The 13732-nt window shown below is 37.6% G+C and overlaps 1 protein-coding gene across 8 annotated transcripts in view; it reads right to left on the reverse strand.

Moving 5' to 3' along the window:
- Positions 1-1993: 1993 nt before the first annotated feature.
- The window catches only part of myb (v-myb avian myeloblastosis viral oncogene homolog), a 35812-nt gene continuing 24073 nt past the window's right edge, over positions 1994-13732 (reverse strand). For 7 of the 8 annotated variants that reach the window (XM_069887265.1, XM_069887266.1, XM_069887264.1 and 4 more), the window contains 3 exons: positions 12617-12724; positions 4808-4912; positions 1994-3295 (listed from right to left, as the gene is read on the reverse strand). In XM_069887265.1, coding sequence (XP_069743366.1) covers positions 3182-3295; positions 4808-4912; positions 12617-12724 — 327 coding nt within the window. In that variant the 3' untranslated portion in view covers positions 1994-3181. Of the gene's footprint in view, positions 3296-3595; positions 3676-4807; positions 4913-12616; positions 12725-13732 lie in introns of all 8 variants that reach the window. The other variant, XM_069887263.1, reaches the window with a different exon arrangement.

Genomic DNA, 13732 nt, shown 5'->3' on the forward strand with positions numbered 1-13732 from the left:
AAGGGACAAATTTGGTTCCCTTGAAGATCAAAATGCTCAGCTTTGTATGGAGCCGAAAGAGGTGGGAGAGATCTTAAATTATTTTTTTCATCAGTATTCATTCAGGAAATGGACAGAGTCATGGGAAGTAAGGAGTGAGGTCATGGAACCTATACAGATTAGAGGAGAAAGTGGTTCTTGTCTTAAAGCAAATAAGGGTGGATAAATCCCCAGGGCCTGACAAGATATTCCCTTGGATATTGAAGGGGGCTAGTGTAGAAATTGCAGAGGGTCTGGCAGAAATATTTAAAATGTTTTTAGCCACTGGTGTGGTGCTGGAAAATTGGAGGGTAGCTCACATTGTTCCATTGTTTAAAAAAAAGGCTCCAAAAGTAACTATGCAAATTATTGGCCAGTGAGCCTGATGTCAGAAGTTGGTAAATTATTAGGTGTTCCAAGAGATCATATATACAATTATTTGGATAGCCAGAAACTGATTAGGGATGGTCAACATGGCTTTGAGCGTGCCAGGTCGTGTTTAATCGACCTTGTGGAGTTTTTCAAGGAGGTTACCAGGAAAGTAGACGAAGAAGACTGTGGATGTTGTTAGTGAGGCCTTTGACAAGGTCCCACATGGGAGGTTAGTCAGGAGGGTTCATACGCTAGGTATTCATAGTGAAGTAGTGAACTGGATTCAACAATGGCTGGACGGGAGAAGCCAGAGATAAGTGGTGAACCATTGTTATTTGTCATCTATATCAATGATCTGAATGATAATATAGAAAATTAGATCAGCAAGATTGCTGACTACACTAAGATTGGAGACATTGTAGACAGCAAGGAAGGTTTTCAAAGCTTAGAGGGGAGTAAGTTTAAATACATATTGGTAACCATTCAAATTAAATTTAAAAATGAATGAAGTACCCATCTCTGATCCAAATTGAAAACTGAGATTTATAATCACAGATAATCATAATCCATTTCTCACTAGATAATTGTCACTGATAATTACCATAAAAGAGAAGCAAATTAAAAAAGAATTTTTGTGACAGATCAGGGCAAAAATGATCCAACAAATGCTTTCTGAATGAGGCATTGCAATCAAAGATGATTGCAAGCAGATTTCAGAATCAATTCTTTGGTAATATCCTGACCTTATTTCCTCTTTACAGCAATGGGAATGTTTTGGGTTTATTTTTGTTATTTTCATGCAGCAAATAGGTAGTATTTAAGTTTACTGGTGGGAGCAACTTCCTGTGGAATTTTATTGGTTGTAACAATAGCAATCTTTATGTTCCAGACTACCTTCATTATGAGAATTTTTCCGTCATCAGCACTGGAGGTCTTCCTTGTCCTACCAGTCCCTTTGCGGTTACTGAGCTCACCAGTACACTCTTTCTTCTTAATAATGTTCCAACCTGTTGATTTTGATAATCCTAAGGTTTGGGCAATGTCTCTTACTGTTTTATTTCAGCTTCATCATGGCTTCTTTGACTTTCATTGCAACAACTCTGATCCAGGTGTTGAAAAATGGCAACTACAGACTCCAAAGGTGATCAAAAGCTTAGAAGCAAGCCTAGCTCTCTTATACCTGCACCAATAAAACAATTAAAGATATATTAGTAATCACAAACCCCTGTGAAGCTAAATGTCTCAAACATCATACTGCCCTAAAATAAGGGAACTACATATAAAAAGTGCTGTAATTTCTCCACTGTCAAATTAAAATGTATACAAATAACCTTGAATAAAATCTGGGATGTATGCTTTAATTCAATGTGAATTGTTTCGATTTCAAATTTAAAACTGGAGCACAGGGGCAAATAAAGGAAAAAAGACTTTGTCCAAAACATTATGACGGACACTATATGTACACATCTTACTGTAGTACTAATTCAGTACCTCTCACTCTTGTATTGCTGCAGTTTTTTCAACCAAAATCATTAACATATAATTTGAAATGCTGGGGTTCTACTCTATATCCCTCCATGTTTCCAAAATAAAGGCACAAATATTTTCAGTAGAAAAACAGTTTATTTTATGTACACGGCAGTTGATATACAACCTTAGTCAAGAAGTAAGTGCAGTTCATTTGCACCTAGCTGATAGCAAGGCAGCACATTTTGACAATCACCTATTGTGTTTTAAAACAAAGTGTTTAGTTCGTGTATGCCAGAGGCAGTTGATATGACAGTAAAATAAAGCCAAACATCTTGCATGAATTGAAAGTACATCTGGGCTAGTGCCTTGAGTTAAATATGAAATGATTGGGACAATAGTAAAAAAAAATTAGTGAATACATCAGTGTTCTCCCACAATATAAAAGGTGCATTTTATGCATGTTGTCATTATAAGACAAAATATTTTACTTCCCAAAAAAGTTTGTATTTGAAAATGCTAGGCGTTTAAAAAATACTATCTACCAGTGCATTTTTGATCAGTTAACACCGTTTTCTCTGATAACTCCACTGCCCATTTCCTGCAGCACGTCTACATGCTAAAGTCTTTAGCAGCACATCATCCATTTGGCATTTACAAAATTAACTTATTGAATAAAATATACATTTTTCATACATAAAACTTTTTTTTTTACATACAGTATCAGTATTATGCAAGCTACACAAATACACACACACACGTGCCCATATATAATATATATTTATGTGTGTGTGTATGTTTATATAATATGGCTCGAATTCAGACGAAAAAAAGAGCAAACAAAACAATACTTCAAACCCAGTTTTATATCTTGAAAAGCTTGATTCTTCCCCCCCACCCCCCCAACCATCTAATTTGGTTTGTAGTAATGCTATATCTCTATTTTGTCATCAGTGCATTTAATTTAATTTATTTTAACTTACAGGTTTAAATTATAGCAATCAGGTACTTGCAGAGACCAATTGCTTTTCTGCCATCAATACAAAAGAAATACTGATATGTTCCAATTTGTTCTCCATATTTGAAAATAGAATTCAAAAGTTTTTGTTAAATATAGAGTGTTTTTGTAACTTCAAGCATCTTGTAAATAAATCTGATATTTGTTTTCTGAAACCTACTTAGTGAAGAATGCATTTTGTGACATTCTGAATTGTTGCAAGACATTTTTGTTATACTACATCCACCAATGGAAATTTAATGAGAAGAAACGTTGACCATGACTCGACAAGTGTTTCAAAACTTCTTAATGCTTAGTTGGAAAAAATTACATCACTAAAGTTCTGGCAGAGAAGGTGTTCATGTATTTCCGTGCTTGCTCAGTTACAATAAGTTGATCTTCAGTTTTTCCACATGTCACAGCCTCCCAAGTATTAACGAACTACAAGAAAAGATTAAAAAAAAGGATATTTGGAAAATCTAACATTTAAATCCTGTTTAACATGTTCTGTTCAAGATTCTACTATACATAACCAAGAGATACAAAACATTAGACGACCCATTATAGTTATCTCAATTTTGCATTAGTTTCAATTCTTTTTACTTCAGTATAAAGGTATGTTTTGATAAATAATGTCATCTCAAAGTATTTACAGAAAACAGTGTACAATTAACAAAAATGGAAAGAATAGTACAAAAAGAACAATTGTTAATTTAATTGTTCCCATTTTGAATTTCTTACTGGCTCTATGGAGTTCTGGAACAGAGTTTCAGCTAACCAGGGTTCCAGGTCCATGGACTTCTCAAATCCAGCTGAGATACCTGAAAATATATTACAGGAGTCCAGCTGCCAGCATTTCATATTCAAGGACAGAATGTACACAATAATTACACCATCATGGTTCTTTTCCACCTTAGAATTGATTCAAGTATAGAGTATATTTGGATCTAATTTATTTGAGCTGTTGAAATTATATCATGGCTGTAAAGATGGTATTAATCTATTTATAAATTTGGTGCTTAGTATACTTTTTTCTTGAAGATGTGTTTTTTAACAGTTCTATTAATAATTGGTAAAGCAGTGATAAAAGTGAAATGCACATTTCTTCAGTGGATTTACCTGAATGCTTTCACATTTTTCAAAAATGCAAATTAAATAAATTAAGTTAAATAGTGCCCTCTTCCTCCTCCCCCGCCCCCCCAAAAAAATAACAAATTCAAAGAGTAATTGCCTTCCTCCAAGTTTGGCATCAGCTATTTGCAAAACCTCATGTCTTTATATTGCAGAAATTGAAATCAAACATTCGACTTGGAGTAATAATAAATAGTTCAATTCAAAACTATGAATAGAGGGAAAGCATCCAGAAAGACAAAGGCAAGAAAAAAAAACACATTTCAGGTTTGACGACTATGACAATTACCACTTTTGATTCAGTACATTTTATCTTGAATTTAAACCACAAAGGGAAGCCTGAATACCTAATATTAGGCTGGGAGTGTTTACCCTGGAACAAAGAATACTTTGAGGTGACCTGTTTCTATGTTGTACAACCTGATTTAAAAAACTACCTTTTACATTTAAATCACATTATAAAATTATGATATTCACTATTGGATGTTAATGGATCAGTGTGTAGCTCCCTATGAATTCTTCATAACACAATCAAACTGCACAAAAATTCAGTCATTTGCACCTGGGGGTTGTTTGTTCTTTAATCTTAAAGGAAATTCTGAAAGCATTTTAATGGGTTTTACCAATATTGGTACTGTAGGTAATTTTTCAAAATTCCCATACGTTAAAACAAAATTTATGATTTATTTTTAATTTATTCAATTAATATCACTTGTAGTTAATTGTTATATCAAGTGCCTATTTGGTTTTAGCAAGTAAGAATTTTGGTGCATATGACAATAAACATTATCATTATATATTGTCTTAACATTTTATGTTTACCTGTAAAGGACTGCTCATTTGTACAGTAAAAGCTTTGTTGAGAATATCATCTGTCTTCTCTGATACAGGCATCATTAATACAGAACTAGTCAGGAGATTTTGCATCTGGAATAAGAATTATGATGAAAATTAGTTTTTATTAATAGTGAAGTGCATTTTAATAAAATAATTGTTCATTTCCCCATTTTCATTAACTTTCTTGGCATCTAGTGTTTAACTGCTGCACCAACTGAAACATTCAGATCTTTCGAAGACTATGGTTAAAATGAAAGGCCTGCGATAGCAATTCAAGGAAACTCTGGATTTGCTTTTCCTCCTTAAATCAAAATATTTCCTAATCAATTGGAAACTCAAAAGCAAATCTTATCAGTAATGACAAAATCATAAATCATTACATGAAGTACCTTCCATAATTTAATGAAATGTCTTAAACCATTCCTTATACAATATACATTTATATTGTGCTTTGAATGTGGCAAAATATCCCAACCTCTCAAGTTTGACATCCAGCTCTATTATAGAATACAGGATAACAAAGGTAGTTGATCAAATGCTTGATCCTAGTCAAAGATGTTCAGAAGAATCTTCCGATAAAAAACCATTGGGAGGCAGGGCTGATGAGGGAGGGAATTGCAAAGCTCAGGAAATGCCAGTTCAAGATTCACTTCATGTCATGTAGGAGTACAGAACAAGTAATATCACACAAAATTGCCTTCTGCCTGCTGTAAGGCAGAACAGAGTTGCTATTAGTGTGTCTGGCGCCCCTAACAATTAGAGAAAGAGAAGCAAAAGAGAGTCCCTTCTGAGTCATTGTGTCCCTCCAGTGCTCCCGCAGCCTCTGCTCTGCAGCTGCATAGACTCCTATTAAATCCATTGGCAATCTGAGCTCCAGATCCAAACCTCCGACATGTTCAGGAAGCCTTCAGCGCACAAGGAGGCCCTCTGGGAGCCTTTTTTACCTTCAGCATCCTCTTGAATCATCCTATTCTATCAACTTTCCACTTTTGAATTTTATTAGATTCTTGACTGTGCAAGGAAAGAAACAATATTAAAAGATAATGATCACTCATTTCATGAAGGGAAATGGAGTCATTCATCAGTACTATATTGCCAAAGACATGGGATTCTGAGCAGAAAGAATCAGTTCTGACCTATATCAAGACTAGTAGTAAAGAGCATGTTTAATTCTCAGGGATTAACTGAACAAAGTATACATTATTTAAAGTGATAACAAATCATTTTGAAGGATAAAGACAAGAAAAACAGTAGTCCAGAAATTCTAGAGCATAAAACAAACTGCGAGAAGAATATGGAAGTTAGGGGTGTATCTGCAGTGGCAAAGGGATAGTCGATGTTGAAACCCTGCATCAGGACTGAGAATGTTAAGTAGACAGCTAACAGAAAGAGGCAGCAGCTGGGAAGCAATGAGTGGAGGAGGAGTTGATGAGTTGGAGAAAAGATGGATGGAAATATTGGCAGAGCTTGGGGAAGTAATGTGGAGACAAATGCCTGTAGATTTTAAAATCTGATAAGAAAATAAGAAAGGAAGGTTATGAGTGGGATCATCTTACTATTCTACTGCTAAGTCTCTTCAAGGAATGCCATTTTCTTCTCTCTTCATACTCTTAAGTAACTGACCATTAACCCTGTACTCATCTTTCTGGTTTGCCTATCAAAAATGCATCACCTCACACTTATCCGGATTGAACTCCCTCTGCCACTATTCCACCCAACTCTGGATACTGTCTATATCCTTATGCAACAACCTATGACAAACTTCAGCACCATTCACAATTCCTCCAACCTTCGTATCATCCACAAACTTACTGACCCATCCTTCTGCCTCTTCATCTAGGTCATATATAAAAATCACCAAGAGCAGGGATCCGAGAAAAGTTCCCTACGGAATTTCACTAGACACTGACCTCCAGGTAGAATACTTTCTGTCCAATACAACTCTCTGCTTTCTACATGCAAGCCAATTTTTATCCACACTGCCAAGGTTCCATGGATCCCATGTCTCGTGATTTTCTGATTTTTCATAATTTTCTGAATGACTCTCTCCTGGTTGACCTTGTCAAATGCCTTACTAAAATCTATTTAGTACACATCTACCGCACTACCTTCCCTCCTCAAAAAGCTCAATTAGGCTCATGAGGCACGACCTTCCCTTTACAAAGCCATGATGACTTCTTGAGTAGATTGCACTTTTCCAAATGTTCACAGATCCTATTCTTAAAAATCGTCTCCAATAGTTTGCACACCACTAACATAAGACTCACTGGTCTATAATTCACAGGATTCTCCCTAATACCTTTTTTAAACAAGGGGTCTACATTTGCCATTCTCCAATCCTCCGGCACCTCCCTTGCTGCCGCAGCTATCTCTTCTCTCATTTCCCACAGAAACCTGGGGTATATCACATCTGGCTCCGGGAACTTAGCCATCTTATTTTCTTTAAAGAAGATCCAACACTTCCTCTTCCTTATCTCAATATCGTCCATCATACAATTCTGTTCTATTCCAACTTCACCCTGATCAAAGACTTTTTCTCTTGTGAATACTGAAGCAAAGTATTCATTGAGGACCTCCTCAACCTCCTCTGCCTCCAGGAACATGTTGCCTCTTTTATCCGTTAGTGGCCTGACCTTCATTCTCATCATCCTTCACATACACATAGAACACCTTGGGGTTCTCTTTAATCCTACATGCTAAGGCCCTTTGAACTTTCCAAGGTCCTTTCTTAAGATTCTTCCTGGCTATCATATTCTTCTCATGAGCCTTTCCTATTTTCTAATGTATGCTTCCTTTTTTCTCTTGTCTAGCTACCTCACCTATTTTGTCAACCATGGTTCCTTGTCCCAATGGGACCAAACTATCCTGATCCCAGCACAAGTGGTCCCTAAACTTCTTCCACATTACTACTGTGCTTTCACTCTTAAACAACTGCTTTCAACTTACTCTCACTAGTTCCTGCCAACATAATTATCCCTTCCCCAATTAAACACTTTCCCATTTTGTGTAATTTTATCCTTATCCACAGCTATGCTAAAGCTCGGGGGTTTGTGGTCACTCTCACCAAAGTGCTCCCCCATCGAGAGGTCTGCCACCTGACTAGGTTCATGACACAGAATTAGATCCAGTATGTCCTCTCCTCTCGTCAGCTGGTCCACATACTGTGTCAGGAATCATTCTTGAACACACCTGTCAAATTCAGCCCCATCCATCCCTCTTGCAGTCAGCAGGAAATGTCAGTCAATATTAGGGAAGTGTCCATAACATAACATCACCCCTATTAATTCCTGCACCATTCCAAAAATCTGTCTGTTTATCTACTCCTAGGTGTCCTGAGAGCTATTGGGGGGGTCTATAGACAACTTCCTTCCTATTTCTAAATTATACCAACATCAACTCGGTAGACTGCAGCGTCCTCCCTTTCTATAGCTGTGAAACTAACCCTGACCAGTAATGCTACTCCCCCCACTCTCTCCCCTCCCATCCTATTCCTGTATCCTGGTACCTGCATCAGCCAATCCTGCCCTTCCTCCAGCCAAGACTCTGTAATGGCCACCACATCGTCATTCCACATACTGATCTTTGCTCTAAGCTCATCTCCTTTATTCCCAATACTTCTAGTGTTGAAATAGATACTTTTTAAACCCTCTGACTACATTTATGTTTCATCCCCTGCCTGTCCTTCCTTACAAACTCAGAACACATCACGTCATGTTTTTTACATCACTCCTGTTACTTTATTTAACCAGCCATCTCCTGAATGCACATCCGATTCAGAATAATCTGATAATAAACCATAAAGAAAGACAAGGTTGAAGGCAACCATAGCTCGCCCAGTTTTGTGTTGCAAATCTCATTCCATGTAGCCATGGACTAAAAGCACCAAGTTTGTCATTCTACTTCACTGTGTAAAAAAATTTCAAGTGCTAGAAATCTGAAATAACAACAGAAAATGCTGGAAACACTCAGAAAGTAAGGTAGCATCTGTGGAAAGAAAGATAGATTGGAGAGCCTTAGTCAGATCACTTTGCTAATTCTAGTGAAGGAACTCCAACTTCAAATTTTAATTATTTTTCTCTTCCCACAGGTGCTGTCTGATCTTCAGTATTTTCTACTTTTATCGTCATTCTACCAGTTCATGCAAGTGCTGGTAATCATTCACCATGACAATGTGCTTGGCGTAATTTAAATGCTACCTGCAAATTTGCTGATGACGCCACGGTTGTTGGCAGAATCATAGACGGCAGTGAGATAGCGTACAGGAGGGAGACAGATCAGCTTGTTGAGGGGCATCACAGCAACAACCTTGCACTCAATGTTAGCAAAAACATGGAGATAATTGTGGACTTCAGGTGGAAATCAGAACATGAACTAGTCCACATCAATGGGTTAGCAGTGGACAAGGTCAAGAAATTCCGGTGTCAACATCACTGAGGATCTATCCTGAAGTGTCCATTTCGATGCAATCACCAAGGCTCATCAGCAACTTTACTTTGTGAGGAGTTAGAAGAGATTCGGTATATCACCAAAGAATCTCAACATTTTCTACAGGTTTACGGTGGAGGGCATTCTATCTGGTTGCATCACTGTCTGGTATGGAGGTACCAAAGCTCAGGATAGGGAAAAAACTCTAGAGGGTTGTTAATTCAGCTTGCAACATCTCGAGTAGCAGTTTTCACTCCATTGAGGACATCTACACAAGGCGGTGTCTTAAGAAAGCAGCCTCTACCCTCAAGGACTCCCACCACCCAGACCATGTTCTCTTCACTGTTACCATCAGGAAAAAGGAACAACAGCCTGAAGGCAACCACTCAGCGGCATATGGACAGCTTCTTCCCTGCTGCCATCAGATTTCTGAAAGAACGAAGAACCACAGACACTTCCTCACTTTGTCTCTCTTATCCTTGTACTATTTTTAATTTATTTTATTTATTTTGAAATGTGTTGTTTGCACTGTGATATTGTTGCAAAACAATAGAATTTCGTAACAATAAATTCTGATTCTGTATCCACCCAAGAGTGAAAGGCACTGTATCTTCATGAGAAAATTGCCTTAACTAATTTTGTTTAACTACAGACTTTGCATGATGTGGTCAGTAAACAAAAGACAAACTACCCTGATGCACTACAAATCTTAGTCAGCGACTTTAACCAGGCCTGTCTCAAAAAACTCTATGCAACTACCAGCAAGTAACCTGCTGTTCCAGAGGTCCCAGCACATTGAATCACTGCTACACCAAGATAAGGAAGACCTACTGTTCTTTCCTGAGACCACATTTTGGCAAGTCGGATCATCTGTCTGTGCTCCTTCTGTCTTCGTACCTGAGATATGGACAGCTAGAAGGTAGTCACAGGAAGGTGAATAAAGGTTATAGGACTTTCTCAAGTCAGCAGATTGAGCGGTTTTCAAGGACTCAGCTGAGTATTTGAATGATTACACCAGGACTGACACAGACTTTATCAAAATAGCTGTGGACGAGTGTGTCCCACCAAATTGTTCAGTTTTCCTCAACCAGAAGCCCTGGATGAACAATAAAATCTGGAACCTGCGGAGAGCCAGATCACAGGCATTCAAGTCTAGAAATCCCGATCACAAGAGAAGGAATAGGTACGACCTATGGGGGAAAACCATCTCCTGGGGGAAGTGGAGTTTCCGGACAAAAATGCAAACAATGAAGGACACTCAACAGCTGTGCAGGCCTAAATGACATAACTTACTACAAAACCAAATCCGGTAGGAGACGGCAAAGCTTAATTCCCAGATTATCTCAATTCCTTTTACACCTGATGCGACCACAAGAACAAGGAAAAACCACCACTGTCCCCTGATGATCCTCTCCTGGCTGTACCCGAGGATGACGTGCAGACGAAGGCAGGAGAGTGAATCCGAGGAAAGCATCTGGTCTGGCTAGAGTACCTGGCTGATTATTAAAACCTGTGCTGACCAACATGCCAATGTATTCACTGATATCTTCAACATCACTCCTTCAAGGTGTGGAACCCACCCAATTCAAACATACGTCAATCGTACCAGTGCCCAAGAAGAGTGTGGTAACTTGCTAAATGACTATTGACTAGTGGCACTCATAACAACAACGAAGGGTTTTGAAACCTGTCTGAGTGGCGGCATGGATCCATTCCAATTCGCCTACCTTAGCAACAGGTCTACGGCGGCAGATGCCATCTCACTAGTTCTACCAAAGCCCTGGAACTCCTAGACAGCAAAGATGGATATATCAGGATGCTCTTAATTTACTACAATTTGGCATACAACACTATCATCCTCTCAAAATTGATCAACAAACTCCAAGACCAAAGACTCAACACCCCACTGTGTAACTGGATCATGGATTTCCTCACCTCCAACTTACAATCAGTAAGGATTGTAAGATCATCTCTACAATCTCCATCAGTACCAGAACACCCCTGCTCTACTCGCTATACACCTATGACTGTGCTTCTCTGTACATCATCTACAAATCCACTGATGATTCCACATCAGTGGACTATATAAAAAGGGGTGATGAGTCTGCCTACAGGAGGGAGAATGAAAAGTGGACTGAATGATGCATGAACAACATCCTCGCACTGAATGCCACCAAAATTAAGGAACTGATTGTTGACTTCAGAAAGGGAAAACTAGAGGTGTACAATTCAGTGATCATTGGGGATGAGAAATGGAGAGTGTGAGCAAATTTAAGTTCTTGGGAGTCACTATCTCGGAGGATCGTTTCTGGACCCAACTCATCATGACATTGTGAAGAAAGAATATTAGCACCTCTACTTTCTCAAGAGTTTGCAGAGGTTTGGTATGACATAAGAAACCCTGGCAATTTTCTACATGCTGGTGGTGGAAAGTATGCTGACTGACTGCATCATGGTCTGGTATGGGAACACCAAATCTCCTGAGCATAAAGCTCTGTTAAAGGTAGTGGACACAGCCTAGGACATCACAGGTAAACCATCCCTCACACCTCCCCCACCCCCACCATCAAAGGAATGTTTTCAGTGGAGAGCAGCAGCAATCATTAAGGATGCGCATAACCTATCATTTGCTTTGTTCTCGCTGCTACCATCAGGAAAGAGGTCTAGGTGCCACAAGATTCACAGCATCAGGTTCAGGACAGCTGCTACCCCTCCACCATCAGCCCCCTCAACATCAAACTGAATCAGGAACTTATTTAAGGACTCTTATTTTTACACATTGTTCATTTTTTTCTGCCTGTATTGCACAGTCAGTTGTTGACATTCCTTTATTTGTTTACGTATGAATGTTAAATACAGTATTTTTTTGCAACTACCAATAAGTGGTAATTCTGCTTTGCCAACAGGAAAAAGAATCTCAGGGTTGTATGTGATGTCATGTATGTACTCTGACAATAAATCTAAACTTTGAACTTTTGCTAATAGTCCCCTTTATATCTTTTGGATAATATTTACAAAATACAAGTTGCTTCATGAGAAATTTGAATGAAGATATACTTGGCTAATTCAATAGATATTAGATGTACATGACATTCCATAGATGCTGCATGACTTGATGAGTTTCTCCAGTACTTTTATAGTTTCAAATTAATGGACGAGTTATAAATAATATGTTGTTCTCATTCTTCTTCTTGAAGAACAAATGTTATTTATATATGACATTCTATATCAAGATTTTGAATTATTTTCAGTAAGTTAATAATTACAAAGCTTTTCCATATTTCCCCTATTTTTACAACAGCTGACAATTGATGATGCCATTGCTTATTTAATTCTTTGAAATGGATTAGAAAGGATTAACATACTTACAGGTACTTCTTCTAAAGGACTTTGGGAGAATAACTGAGTATTCAAATGTTCTCTTTCCCAAGGTGCCAATGTAAAAAACTTCCTCATTTTCTTATCAGGAGACTCCACCTAAAAATAATTTGCAAATTACTGGAACTCACTGCGAGAGATTTTAAATAAAACATCAAGCTATATAATTATTAGGACATAATTATCCTAATTTTCTGAATGAATGTCTCCATGTACATTTGAATTGTTTCTAGAAAATTAATTTTATTACCACAAAGTCAAAATTAATAATCATAAATATTTCTTGCAACATTTTTTTTTTAAATTCTGGACATTCAGGGAAAACTGAATTAAAATGTAAGACTTTTGGTCTCACACTTATTTCCATCAATTATATCTCGCAGATCTTTCAACCTTTACTCACACTTTAACCTTCAAAGTAATGTTTTTGATGTAACCTTTGAAGTGGTATCAGCTGTTATTATTATATCCTTCAAAAAAACAAAGAAAGAGGATTCCAGTAGACATTTCTGAGGCTTTTAACATTAAATGTTGTCTAGTCACGATAAAAATGTATGTTGAACCCAAGGCCAGGTTATTGTGTAGGGAAGAAGCATAAAATGATGGAGAAAACCCATTATGCTGAAAGATCGGAAATTAAACTGGTCCCATCAAATTTAATTATCACCAACAGACGAGACTATACTGGGTTCTATTCATTCATCCTTGCATAGCATTTTAACAGCTCAAGGTGGATGCTAGCATTATCACCACATCAACCTGACTTGGGTACTTGACCACCTAACCTAGCTGAGTAAATGATACTTGCTGGACTTACCATATAATTAGCAAATTTCAAAGATAACTGTGTAAGATTCAAATGCAAATACTGTTTTCATTTTGTGTTTTTATTAAAAAGAGTCCTTGCAAGAAAAATTGCAAGGAGTTTGCATTAATAGTGAGATTCCGACTAGCATGGTACAGAAAGTCAATGGAATATGCAATAGCATAAGCACCAATTGATCTGAGTAATGTCCAACCAAAGACAGGAAACAGTATAAGAAAATGTAAGTAGCATAAATGATTGTCAGGGATATTCATTGAGATTGAAGATCTATGTTAATTCAT

The sequence above is a fragment of the Narcine bancroftii genome, chromosome 6, assembly GCF_036971445.1.
Source record: "Narcine bancroftii isolate sNarBan1 chromosome 6, sNarBan1.hap1, whole genome shotgun sequence".
NCBI lineage: Eukaryota > Metazoa > Chordata > Chondrichthyes > Torpediniformes > Narcinidae > Narcine > Narcine bancroftii.